Source organism: Sprattus sprattus (assembly GCF_963457725.1).
Source record: "Sprattus sprattus genome assembly, chromosome: 13".
NCBI classification, from domain to species: Eukaryota; Metazoa; Chordata; class Actinopteri; order Clupeiformes; family Clupeidae; genus Sprattus; species Sprattus sprattus.
This window is the reverse complement of record NC_137911.1, coordinates 7,995,775-8,010,774: the sequence shown is the minus strand read 5'-3', so window position 1 is coordinate 8,010,774 and position 15,000 is coordinate 7,995,775. Positions and strand designations below refer to the sequence as shown.

At 45.1% G+C, this 15,000-nt stretch overlaps 1 protein-coding gene across 1 annotated transcript in view; it reads right to left on the bottom strand.

Moving 5' to 3' along the window:
* Positions 1 to 15,000, bottom strand: part of actn1 (actinin, alpha 1) — a 48,712-nt gene that overhangs the window by 26,098 nt on the left and 7,614 nt on the right. Inside the window, exon 2 of the mRNA XM_080849979.1 lies at positions 1,015 to 1,129. Coding sequence (XP_080706105.1) covers positions 1,015 to 1,129 — 115 coding nt within the window. The remainder of the gene's footprint in view (positions 1 to 1,014; positions 1,130 to 15,000) is intronic.

Here is a 15,000-nt window from a genome sequence, read left to right as displayed (position 1 = left end):
TCTCTCTCTCTCTCTCTCTCTCTCTCTCTCTCTCTCTCTCTCTCTCTCTCTCTCTCTCTCTCTCTCTCTCTCTCTCTCTCTCTCACACCGAAGCCTTTAGCAAACACTTTGATGCAGATTAGAGGAAGTGACCACATGCTCTCTCTCTCTGAAATAAGTGTGTGTGGGCTCTGTTCGATTGACAGAGGAAACAGCCTATCAGATGAATATTTGGCTTGTCATCTCCGCTCTGCATTGCTGCTGTGGAGTGATAAGAGCTCAGTGAGAACATAGGGTTCACTGACAGGATGTCTTTGGATGTGTGTGCGTGTGTGCGTGTGTGCGTGTGTGTGTGTATGTGTGTATGTGTGTGTGTGTGTGTGTGTGTGTGTGTGTGTGTGTGTGTGTGTGAGAGTGTTTATGTGTGTGTACTGTGCACGTGTGTAAACAAGCTGGAATGCTTGACTGTGTGAGGGAGGGTAATATTATGGTGCACAATCTGCACATATCTACTTTGTTATTATGTTTATGGATCTGGATCTCTCTCTCTCTCTCTCTCTCCCTCTCTGTCTCTCTCTCTCTCTCTGTGTCTCTCTCTCTCTCTGTCTCTCTCTCTCTCTCAATTCAATTCAATTCAATTCAAAGAAGCTTTATTAGCATGAATGTTTTTTTAACACTATTGCCAAAGCTGATTCAACACATACATATTACATACACAGAAAGACAGAAATAAAATGAACAGAGTTGAATAAAAAATAATCAACAAATCAACAAAAGAATATTCCAAAAAATAACAACAAACATACATAGTTTTGCATTCTGTGGCCTTACTGGCTGTCCCTCAGGTTATGGCAGGCTGCCACATACCCAGCAGCTAGACTGGCCAAATCCCTGTCTTCCCCAAGTATGTATGGCAATTTTGCCTTGCCTGTGATCGTTTGAAAGCCTGGGATGACCAGATTGAACCTATCAAATGTACCTTTTTACTCTCTCTCTCTCTCTCTCTCTCTCTCTCTCTCTGTGTTTGTGTCTCACCTGAGATGACCTCAAGCAGCAACATGAGTTTGAGTCCATCCCTGAAGTCCTCCTCGATGTTATCAATCTGAGTCCCTGCTTTCCTCAAGTGAGAGTTACACCACGCTGTGAATGTCTGAGAGAGAGGGAGAGAGGGAGAGAGGGAGAAAGGGAGAAAGTTATAAAGTTATAATCTAATCATTCTTTCACCGGTCTGTATTAACAGTAAGATGGTCCCAGGGCTCGGCCCAGTAGTAAATTCATTAGTACAGATTTTAGATGTTGACTCTCCAGTGGCAATCATTTGGGTTCTGCAACCTCGTACCGACTATCAATAGAGCAACAAGCTATTTAAGAAAGTGTTGAAGTAAGAGAGGGAGATGGAGAGAGAGAGAGAGTGATGGAGTAAGAGAGGAAGACAGAGAGAGAGAGAGTGAGTGAGAGAGAGTAAGAGAGAGTGAAATAGTAAGAGATGGAGACAGAGAGAGAGAGTGATGGAGTAAGAGAGGGAGACAGAGCGAGAGAGAGAGTGATGGAGTAAGAGAGGGAGACAGAGAGAGAGAGATAGAGTAAGAGAGTGAAATAGTAAGAGAGGGAGACAGAGAGAGAGAGAGAGTGATAGAGTAAGAGAGGGAGACAGAGAGAGAGAGAGAGAGAGAGTGATGGAGTAAGAGGGCAAGAGGGAGATGGAGAGAGAGAGAGAGTGATGGAGTAAGAGAGGGAGACAGAGAGGGAGAGATGGAGTAAGAGGGAGATGGAGAGAGAGAGTGATGGAATAAGAGAGGGAGACAGAGAGGGAGAGATGGAGTAAGAGGGAGATGGAGAGAGAGAGTGATGGAATAAGAGAGGGAGACAGAGAGGGAGAGATGGAGTAAGAGGGAGATGGAGAGAGAGAGTGATGGAATAAGAGAGAGAAATTGATGCAGTAAGTGAGGGAGGTGGAGGGTGAGGACAGAGAGAGAGTGGTTGGTGCAGCGGTGAAGGCAAAAATGGCCTTGGTCTGTGTTGCCATGGCACCCTAGAGGAGCGGCTTTTCTGTGGAAGGTTCCGGCGCGCTGAGAACGTTAACAAAGAGATGGAAAACATCTGTAGCCAGTTGCCGTCAATAAGACAAGAGCCAGAACACACACACAGACACTCATGCACACACACACACACATACACACACACAAACACACACGTATATAGAGATCCATGGTTAATTACACTCTGCCAGCACCGTGACAACGTGGAATCACACAAATACACACACGCACAAACATACACGCACACATATGCACAGCCAATGGGGAACTCCAGAGCAACCCCTTTAATGACCCACCTTCTGATTTCTGACACACACACACACACACACACACACACACACACACACACACACACACACACACACACACGCACACGCACATACACGGCAGAACTGCAGTTAAAAGCTTCATGCAGTCATCCCAGATGCAGCCCTCCCAACCCGGCATGAAATAGGAATACTGTCCACAGCATGGTGTGTGTGGCCGTTTGTGTGTGTGTGTGTGTGTGTGTGTGTGTGTGTGTGTGTGTGTGTGTGTGTGTGTGTGTGTGTGCTTAATGTTAAACAGACGGCTAAATGAATGTTATATGCCAAGTGTACTCCTCTACCCAACACACACATAACTGCTACCAAACAGATGAGAGGTTGAAGTCATACCCACGTGTGCACCACCACACACACACACACACACACACACACACACACACACACACACACACACACACACACACACACACACACACACACACACACACACACACACAAATGCAACTGTTACTAAGGAGTAAGCAGCAAGGAGTTCACGCCAAACACACTCTTTAATCCTCTTTAAGCAGATAATCAATAGAGCAGACCTGTGAGACACATGCGAGAGACCTGGTTGCCACTTACACACACACACACATACACACACAGACACACATGTACATATAACACACATACTGTACACACAGAGAGCCAGAATGAGAACGAAAGAGAGAGAGAGTTTAAAAACGCTCTTCAGACTGTAACTCTTCCCCTTGTGCTACTCACCTGCTCTGAACTATCAACCTAATGACGCCAAAACATCCCACGCTCCCTTCACCCCTCGTCTCTCTTTGTCTCTTTCTCTTCCATCTCTTTCTCTGTGTGTCTCTGTAGTATTCTCCCTATTCTCTTTCTCTACCTCTGCATTTCTCTTTCTGTCTTTCCCTCATGCACTCTGCACGCTCTGCTAGGGGTATTTTTAAAACACTATCCTAATTCAAGAGTATGATGCAATACAAAAGTTCAATAAAAAGCCTCTCTCTCTTTCTCTTTCTCTCAGTATAGTGACATTATGCACAGCATAGACACACACACACACACACACACACACACACACACACACACACACACACACACACACACACATTATGCACACACGTACATGAACTGCAGTTCACAGTAGGGACTTAGCCTGTAGAAACACCCTACAGCATGCAGTGTGGGACAAACAGAACTAGGACATGAAGAGTATCCTCTTTACTCCCACTGCAAAAAGTATGCACGCAGACACAGACACACACACACACAAATACACATACACATGCTTACAGTTTCATGCACACACACACACACACACACACACACACACACACTCACACAAACATGCTGCAGAATGCAAGGGGATCCACAAAGCTCAGCCACAGCTTTTGTGTGATGTTGCAAAACAAAAGTCATATGTTTCCACTATCATTCATAACTCTGCTATTTTCTTTGCTTGCTTGTTTTTTTCTCTCTGCTCTGTCTTTTTCTCTACCTCCTTCTCTTTTCATTCCCCCCATCTGCCCCCCCCCCCCCCCGTCTCCCACTCGCTCTCTCTGTTTCCTCAGCTCCGAAAACATTTCCTGAAGCTAAGCTGAGTCCATATTAGTACAATCCTTCAACTTGGACAGGTCCAACCCACAGAAACTCTGGATAATCCCTGCGGCAACACACACACACTCACAGAAAAGCACACAGCCAAACACACACCCTAACACAAACAAACACACTGTAAACAAACGCATGACTCTCTGTAAACTGTAAACAAGTACAGGCTGACTCATCAACAGAGGCATACCATACCATCTAAGACACAGACACACACACAGACACACATACACAGACACAGAGGGAGACATGGGAAAGGGATCCAATGGCATCCCGTCTGAAACAGGAAATTATTTTTCAATGATGCAGCCAATTTCTGGAACATTTTCCTGGCCAGACAAAACTTTCTCCTGGGCCAATAGCGGCCCAGCAGAGGAGCAACCCCACAAACCAATGGCAGTCTAGTCAGAACAGCTCTGACTAGCTTGTCAGAACAGCTACAATGACCAATAGCAGTCTAGTCAGAACAGTACTGACCAGCTTGTCCGAACAGCTACAATTACCAATGGCAGTCTAGTCAGAACAGCTCTGACCAGCTTGTCAGAACAGCTACAATTACTAATAGCATTCCAGCATTCTGCCTTAACCTGGCAGCTAAACACATCCAATACCAATACCAACATCACCACGACCAATAACAACTAGTGCACAGACGACCATGCAGTTAGATGGATGACTGAAGTCACAAACAGAACCATTAAAGACCCACAAACTATACGTAACTAAGTAGGCATAAACATGTTTGTTGAAGCCTAAACAAAAGACTCTATTTTGCAGTTATTGTTCTTTAATTGCCTGAGGAAAGTGTAATATCAGTATAATAATAATAATTATTATTATTATTTGTTGTTATTGTTTTTGAGTTGCATAATTATATAAGTTCTACAAGTATATGAGGACTTGTGAAAACTTCACAAACTATCAGTGTACTCAAATGAGCAAACAGTTGTCCATACTGTGTAAAAGCAGTGAGAGCTCCCCATGCTGTAGTGAAGAGGCATACCTGACTGCTGTCTGAGCCCAGCAGGGCAGGGATGCTCACAGCTGAGGCGTGACTGACCCCTGACCTCTGACCCTTGACCCCCACACGACCCCCATTATGACAGAGCAATGACAGCACCTAAGTCATCTCTTTGGCTGTTTTCAGAAGGTATATTATTTAACGGGGAAAAACCAGGACAGATATTCAACTGTAGTTGTATTTTATATTGAAGGGGAAAGTAACTTGAAGGTTGTGTGTAAACACACACACATAGACAAACACACACACACAAACGCTTGTGTCAACATGTATGCACACACACACACACACACACACACACACACACACACACACACACACACTCCTAGTTTCTTCCTCTGCTGAAACTGCCATGTTACCACGGTGATGCGGCAAGTGTGTGGGCGGTGGAGGAGAGGAGAGCATGCCAACACACGCTGACACACACACACAAACACACACACACATACACACACAAACACACGCACACACACACACACACACAAACAGCTTTAGATATAGGCAGGCTGGCACAGATGGACAAAAAGAGGCAGAGTTATTGTCTCATCAGGAGGCACAAAACCACTCTCTCTCACACACACACACACACTGACATACACACTCACACACAGCTCCTTAGTGTGGGGCTGAAGAATCTCTCCCAGACCTAACACTTCACTTTCCACTGGCAAGAGAGGAAGAGAATGTAGCTTACACACTCTGGCTTTGTTTGCAGGGAGGGGAGTGTGTGTGTGTCTGTATGTGTGTGTTTGTGTGTGTGTGAGAGAGAGAGAGACAGAGACAGAGAGAGTGTGTGTGAGTCCACCGACGACAAATTCAGCAGATTTCTCTCCATCACACACGTACACAGAGGAAAACACACACAGAGGAAAACACACTGATGTCTGGGGGACTGAGTGTGTCGCCCCAGGTATTTCCTGCAGAGACTTTATGATAGACACACTTAGTGCACAGTCAGCATGGCCGCAGACATAGGTGCCCACACATACACATGCACACACACACACACACACACACACACACACACACACACACACACACACACACACACACACACACATGCAAACAGCCCCTACACACACACACACACACGCACTCAAATTACTGCTGAGGCAGCACTATTAACAGAATTGTGTACACAGATTCACACAATGGTGGTGTGCACATGTATTCATATACCATTAAGAACTACACACACACACACATCCACACACACACACACACACACACACACACAGAGCACAGAAAAACAAATAACTGCTATATATGCAGGAATCGAAGGTATACGTCATCCTGCATGTGCAGTATGTACGACAGTGTGTGTGTGTGTGTGTGTGTATGTGTGTGTGTGTGTGTGTGTGTGTGTGTGTGTGTGTGTGTGTGTGTTTAGGTGTGTGTGTGTGTGGTTGTGTGTGTGTGTGTGTGTGTGGTTGTGTGTGTGTGATTAATCGGCTGAAAGGCAGTGGAGTAGCACAATGCCTTGGGCAGGACCAGAAATGCAACCTGCAACCCTGGCAACTGGGCATGTAAGCGTGTGAGTGAGTGAGTGAGATCGCTCTCTCTCTCGTCCTCCCTCTCCCTCTCTTTTGCTCTCTCTCTTTCTGTCTCTCTCTCTCTCTCTTTCTGGCACAAAGACTGCCTCTTCAGTAAAAATGCAGCAGAGGGGTTTCTATGGCAACTTCAAATGCCCTAAAACCTACAAACAAACATGAGGGCAGCAGTGTAACGAACAGAAGCCCACATGCAAATCACACATACACACACAATCACAACACACAAACACACACACACACACACAGACGCATGCGCACACGCTTCCACACACAGATAAGTTCACACACACACTTCCACGCTTCCACACAGAGACAAGTGCACATACACACCACAAAAACTGCAAACACATTAATGCACAACATATTCCTCAACATAGCATAGGAATCAAGCTTCCAAATAAACACAGACACATACAAATGGACTCACAAACATGAGCACACAACAAACACCCACACAAAAAGACACAAACACAAACACACACACACACAAACACACACACACACATGCACGTACGCACGCACACACACACACACACACAGTCACAACAAAAACAGGAACATCACAGTTAGAAAGACTCTGCACATTTCCCCCTAACAGGGTCTCTCTCTCTATGGTGCAGTGTATGGCACAGGAAGTCCTGAGCCGGAAGATCTGTGATTTGAAATGCAGATAGGGCTCTGTGGCCTGAGTGATGTGACACAACTCCTCTGCTGTGACCCAGCTGACTAAGGAGATCTCCTCTGACTATCGACAGGTGGGAGTGGATCATGTCTGCAACACTGGTCCATCTCAGTAGTCCTTCCACTGAAGATGAACATCCACCGCACACTACTTGTGCAAGAATGATGTCATGCCTCTGTCAATCATATAATCCAGAGATACACAAATGCAATGCAAATACAGGCAAACACACACACACACACACATGCTCAAACTACAAGACAAACACACTCTTAAGTCACACAAAGAGACGCACGCACACTCATGATTCTGCCCAACAGGAATAAGGAAGAAAGATGTCCAAAAGCAAACAACAAAAGGAGAAGAAAAATGATGACAATAAAATATCCAGGGCCCACAATACAAAGAACAATGTAGCAACCTAAAAGAATGTACTACTAGTAAACTTAGGAACACCTTCTCTCTCTCTCTCTCTGTCTCGCAAACACACCCAGTTGAGGGTGACTGATGGTGAAAGCAGACAGAAGCAGAGGATTCAGTTCAAACACATGACAGCAGTGTTTCAAGCATACAGTATGTCCTGGAGCACCAAGTCATTTGACTGCACAATGCATGGCAGTCATATGGGACCTAAGACTCAAGTTTTTTTCACTGGGAAAGAGAACTGAGATTCAGGGAGCCGCAGACACACACACACAAACACAAACACACACACACACACACACACACAGACAGACAGACAGACTGGTCCTGAAAGCAGTGACCCTTTCCTAAAACATGACTCGACCTGTTGAGGGGTGTGTATGTATGTATATGTGTGACTGAAAGTGTGTGTGTATATGTGTGTGTATATATGTTTGTGTGTGTGTATGTGTTTGACCGAAAGTGTGTATGTGTGTGTGTGTGTGTGTGTGTGTGTGTGTGTGTGTGTGTGTTGTGTGTATGTGTGTGTGTGTGTGTGTGTGTGTGCATATTAGGGGTGTGCAAAAAAATCGATTCACATTCGTATCGCGATTCAAGTGCTTCCGATTCATAGAATTCCAAAAATCGATTCATATAAAAAAAAAAAATTCTAAGATTAACGTTCTTTTTGACTTCGCAAACTGTGTAGTAGGCTAACGTTACGGTTTGAGTGATGGTGAGCACGATACGGCGAAATGGTTGATAAAAAGCTTCTGAATAGAAAGTTTACCTTTAGAAGTTGTGTTGTGCAAAAGAAGCGAGCTTCACTGTTGTCTGAAAATGTCAACAGGCAGCTGGCTGAACAGAAGTCATGGTTTAACTGCACTATAGGCTGAGTCTGAAATGTGCACTTAATAATTTTATTTTGTACCGCCCTGTTTGGCAATGTTGTTTTTCAATAAAATAAAACATTGCATAAAGCAAGCCAATCCACTTTTCCATGATAAGAGCATTAAAATAAAATTTGCGATTAATTAATTTGCGATTAATCGCGATTCATTTTGAGTTAACTATGACAAAAATGCGATTAATCGCGATTAAATATTTGAATCGTTTGACAGCACTAACATTTGCATACTGTGAATCAATTTTTTTTAATCGAGAATCGTTTTTTAATCAAAAATCGATTTTGAATCGAATTGTGAGCCTACAAATCGGTATCGAATCGAATGTGTTTATGTGTTTATGTTTGTGTGTGTATGTGTGTTTATTTATATATGTGTGTATATGTGTGTGTGTCGGAGGGGGAGAAAAGGACGTAAGACGAAATAGAGAGAGAGAAAGACACGCCCCACCCAATAACAGCACATTGAACACCAGAGTGCTACACACTACCCAGTCAAAGGCATGGCACTAACATACACAATAACACAGACTCAGACACAGAGAGAGAGAGAGAGAGAGAGAGAGAGAGAGAGAGAGCGAGAGAGAGAGAGAGAGAGAGAGAGAGAGAGAGAGAGAGTGAGAGAGAGACATATACACACACACACACACACACTCAATTCACATTTAAAATAAAAATGAATCTGTGTGGAAGATAATCTGATATTTCACATATTCAAGACTGCCCTCAGTGAGCTTGGGAGACTTTTTTTTACCATCATGTCATTGTTGTGTAGATGTAGACTAGATTACAGGTCACTTTGTAAAGTCCACAGTGACACACACACACACACACACAATGCCTGAGGGTGCACTAATTTAAAAAACCCTCAAATAGCAGTAACACACACACACACTCACAATCAATGTCAACGATCACTCTTTAGACAGCCAGCACTTGCCCCAGTTTGTGACAAACAGGCCATCATCAGAGAGAAAGAAAATGATGATGGGCAAACAGGAAAAAGAGAAACTGTTGCATCAGAGAGTCTCTCAGTGTGTAAGAGTTTGTGTGTGTGTGTGTATGTGTGTGTGTGACACAGAGGGGGAGAGAGAGAGAGAGAGACGGAGAGAGAGGGAGGGAGGGAGAGAGAGAGAGGGAGGGAGAGAGAGAGTGTGAACGTGTGAATATATGTTTGTGTGTGTGTGTGTGTGTGTGTGTGTGTGTGTGTGTGTGTGTGTGGGTGTGTGAGAGAGACACAGAGGGAGAGGAAGAGAGGGAGGTAGAGAGAGAGGGAGTGTTAATGTGTGGATATATATGTGTGTGTGTGTGTGTGTGTGTGTGTGTGTGTGTGTGTGTATGTGTGTGTGTGTGTGTGTGTGTGTGTGTGTGTGAGAGAGAGAGAGACACAGAGGGAGAGGAAGAGAGGGAGGTAGAGAGAGAGGGAGTGTTAATGTGTGGATATATGAGACCTAAATGATAATATCTTTAAGCCCTTCTGCTCTCCACACTTCAGCGCTCCTCTCCTTCTCTCTCTGTGCTGATAATGCCTGAGGATGCTTCAGCACTGAGCAGCTCACAGACACTCACTCGAATCAGCAGGAGATATGCTCATCTCCCTCAATACATCAGCACCTACTCACACACACACACACACACACACACATGCACACACTCTATCTCACACACAGACACACACATGCACACACTCTCTCTCTCTCGCACACAGACATACACTCTCTCTCTCACACACACACAGACACACACATGCACACACGCCTCTCTCTCACACACACACATGCACACACACTCTCTTTCTCTCTCTCACACACACACACACACACACACACACACACACACACACACATGCGCACACTTTCTTTCTCTCTCTCTCCCACACACACACACTTCAAATCAAATACAAACATAGCACATCACATCTGCACATGCAACCCTGCACAAACCCTCTCCTTTCAGATACAGCCCGTGCACTAATTCACACACATGTGTCTCTCTCTTCACCATGGAGAAAGAAAAGCAGTGAGAGAGAGAGGAGGGAGCATTGACAGGAAGCGAGGGAGGGGCGAAAGAGAGCACGGAAAGACGAGTGGGTGCTAAAGGACACGCGTCAATGGACACATATTAAGAGAGAGAGAGGGGGGTGAATAAAGAAAAATGAGAAAGAGACAGAAAGAGAGAGAGAGAGAGAGAAAGAGAGAGGTGTTGGTGAGGACACTACTAAGAGAGAGAGAGAGAGAGAGAGAGGTGAATAAAGAGAAATGAGAAAGAGACAGAAAGAGAGACAGAGAGAGAGAAAGAGAAAGAGAGGTGTGGGTGAGGACACTACTAAGAGAGAGAGAGAGCGAGAGAAAGAGAGAGAGAAATAGAGGTGAATAAAGAGAAATGAAAAATAGACAGAGGAGAGACAGAGAGAGAGAAAGAGAAAGAGAGGTATGGGTGAGGACACTATGGGAATTATTAATATTAAAAGTGCGGAATGAGAGTAGGTCTGCTCCTCACACAGGAAGAGAAGAGGAGAGCAGGCACCAGAGGAAAGCATTTCATTAAGTTCAGACTGTTTAAATCGGAGGCACATCTTTCATCCGTGAAGCCTTACAAAGTCTTAATTACAGGGCTGTGTCCAAAGCCTGCCGTTGAAAAGAGAGATTGGAAAAGGTCGGCTTAAGCCATTTTAAGGTTCTTTAAACACAAGATGAGCTGTACACTTCTTCTTTTTCTTCAGATAGTTCAAAGAACCAGCCTCATGGTGCTCCCTGTGAGGATGCTACAGCAACACTGGGCCTCGTCAGCAGTGTTCTTTCTCTGCCAAATTGAGGAACTCAATTCAGTGAATGAACACCACACACACACACACACACACACACACACACACACACACACACACACACACACACACACACACACAAACATACGCACAGTGCACAAAAGTGCACAAAAACAGATGATTATAACGTTACTGTTTAACACCAGATAGCAAATGTTCACTTGCTTGCAAGAAATGTGTCAGAACACCTCCAGGTGGGTTGAGCAGACGTGACTCCATCCACGGCATCATATGTACACTCTCAAACAATCAAACCTTCACATCACGCCTGAAGACAGTGAAATGGAAAGTTGGGCTACTGGCAACTACCCATAGGTGGCAGGTGAGTTTGTCCAGGTGTGTCCAGGTGTGTCCAGGTGTGACCAGGTGTGCCCAGGCCTGCTGGCACTTCCACCTTTTAAAGAGGGCACTTCTGAGGGGTGCTCTGCACGCCATGTTTATGTAGCGGCCGCTAAGGGTGCAGACCTTTTCCTGTTCAACCTGTGGGTCTTTCCTCCAGGCTAAGCCAGGCAGTCAGGCTCATCTGATAACGGGCCTATCTCAGTGACTCCACCTGTATCCCTCAGTCTATTTATACCCCTCCGTCTATCTGCCGACTCATCTGTCTGCCTCCTTGTGTTTTTGTTTGTCTTTTCATTTAAGTGTGGTTTTGTGTGTGTGTGTGTGTGTGTGTGTGTGTGTGTGTCTGTGTGCGTGCGTGCGTGCGTGTGTGTGTGTGTGTGTGTGTGTGTCTGTGTTTGTTTGTGTATGTATGGTGTGTGTAGGGGACTTTGTGTGTGTGTGTGCGTGTGTTTGTATATGTATGGTTTGTGTATGTCTGTCTGTGTGTGTGTGTGTGTGTGTGTGTGAGTGTGTGTGTCTATCTGTGTGTCTCTCTCTCAAATTTCTACTTGCTGTCTCCACCCACTATTCTGCAGTCCAATCTTCATGCTGTTATCAAGCCTAGTAGCCATGGAGACACCTGCTGCTTCAGAGAGTGTATAGAAAGCATATCATACCCTAACACACGCACACACACACACAGACACAGACACACACACACAACAAAGTGAAATTTGATGCATTTACATTGGGCTGGGCTGGAAATCAATCACACACAACCTGTTTTATCTAGCGCTAAAAGTGTTTGCACAGGTAGAGCAAATCCATGTACACAAACACAGACAAAGGTACACACACACACACACACACACACACACACACACACACACACACACGAGTTCACAAAGAGACCTGAAGAGACAGAACACCAACAGAGCACATCTCGCTCTCCTCTCTTCACACTGACACTGAGTCAGTGCTCACATCTGTTGTGAGTTGGTGGAGAGAGACTGGCTGTGCACACACACAAATACACACACACACACCACACACACACACACACACACACACACACACACAAAAACAGACTTTCGTTTTACTACAGGAAGTGACCTTTAACCCCAGTCCCTGACCAGCTACACACACACACACATACACACATATTGACTCTTCATTTCCAAATGCAATAGGTTTACCTATAGGTTTTACTTTTGTGCTTTGGGTGTGAGTGTGTGCACGTGTGTGTGTGTGTGTGTGTGTGTGTGTGTGTGTGTGTGTTTGGTGACCATTTGCATCAAATGCTTGAACATTTTCAGGCTCAGTTCAGATAAGACAACAATAATTGAAAATATTTGACTTCTCAAACAACACATTCCACACTCATATTTCAGAGTGAGAAAGGAAAGAGGGAGAGACAGAGTGCTTCATAAGGAAGAAAACAGCCAGCACACACACACACACACACACACACACACACACACACACACACAAACACCCACACACACACACACACTTGCACATGCACACACACGCATACATGCACACACACAAACACCCACACACACACACACACTTGCACATGCACACACACGCATACACACACACACACACACACACACACACACACATACATGCACACACACACACACACACACACACACACACACAATGCTCACCAGGGACATGGTTGAGCGGCCCTTACTCCTAAGAAAGTTTTAAGTCCATAAAGGAGGAAAATACTGGAGGATTCTGGGAAAACTTCCATCTGCCTACAGGTCTGGGGTCTGGAACATCTTTCAGTCTTTTCCAGATAGTTTGCTGCAATTACCATGGCGATGGGGAGCGAGGAGGCCGGAACGTCGTACATTCCGAATTGCCACACGACATCAGGAATCACAGAGTCAGCCAACCAGAAAGAACCACTTATACATACACTCACACACTCTTCTTTTACACATCAGTCACTGACTCACACTCAGAATAACACACAGCTATATAAAACCTTATCTCAACAACCTCAACAATACTTACTTACAATACATACAACTCACAAAGACATATGAGACACACACATACATCTCATATATATGTCCTTTGTTCGCAGATGTGTATTTGTGTGTGTCTGTGTATTGGTGTGTGTGTGTGTGTGTGTGTGAGCGTGTGTGAGTGGCTACTCTCAGCAAATACTTGATTTACCTGATTCAGCATAATTTGTCATGTGTGGGCTCCGTGTGTGTGTGTGTGTAAGCCCGCTACCTCTCGGGTAGGTGAGACAGAGAGGTGTGTGAGTGTTGGGGGGTGGAGGTGAGGAATTCAGCAGGAGTGAGTGAGCAAAGTCCTCAAACATCTGATGAATGACAAGACAGAGAGGGGGATAGATAGTAGAGGGCAGAGAAGAGGAAAGTGGAAAATAGAGTCAAGGAGAGAAGAGGAGATGAAGGAAGATGTGAGGAGGAGAGAGAGAAAGACTGAAACAGAAGAACGGAGGAAAAGCTAGAGAGTGGAGGAAGAGAGAGCATAGTAGAGCATGGGTTTGGGGTACAGGGAAAAAGAGCGCACAGCCTCCGTCAAACCGCTCGTTTAATAATACCACCATCAGCAAATTCCTTCAGCTCAGGGTAGAGGCAGATGGAATATGTGGTCTCCTTCTACAAAGAAGTTTCTAGAACATCTGCTGCTTGTCCTTGTCATGTCACAATCAGAGGATTCCAGCCTTGGGGAATTTGGTTTCTATATCAGAGCAGCTAACGATGCTAATGAGGTTACCTCATCGCTACTCCTCATAAATTAGCTCCTGTCTCCTTGAATTCTAAAGATACCCCACTCACTGTATAGCAAACACTGTGAGTTTCAGTTGTTTGTGTGTGTGTGTGTGTGTGTGTGTGTGTTTGTGTGTGTGGGGGGGGGGGGGGGGGGGGGGGTGTGTTTGTATCATCTTTCAGCCCCGGTAAAAACAAAAGGAGAAGAGGGGGAAGACGAGTCGGACCTGAACCATTCCCCGGAGACTGGCACCTGACTCCCACTCCATATGTCTAAACCCCGCCCCCACACACACACACACACACACACACACATACACACATACACACATACACACACACACATACAAACACACGTACGCACACACACACACACACACACACACACACACACACACACACACACACACACACACAGACACACACACACACACACACACACACATACACACATACACACATACACACACACACACATACAAACACACATACACACACACACACATACAAACACACGTACGCACACACACACACACGCACACACACACACACATAGACACACACACACACACACACACACACACATATATATATATATATACACACACACACACACACCTCTTT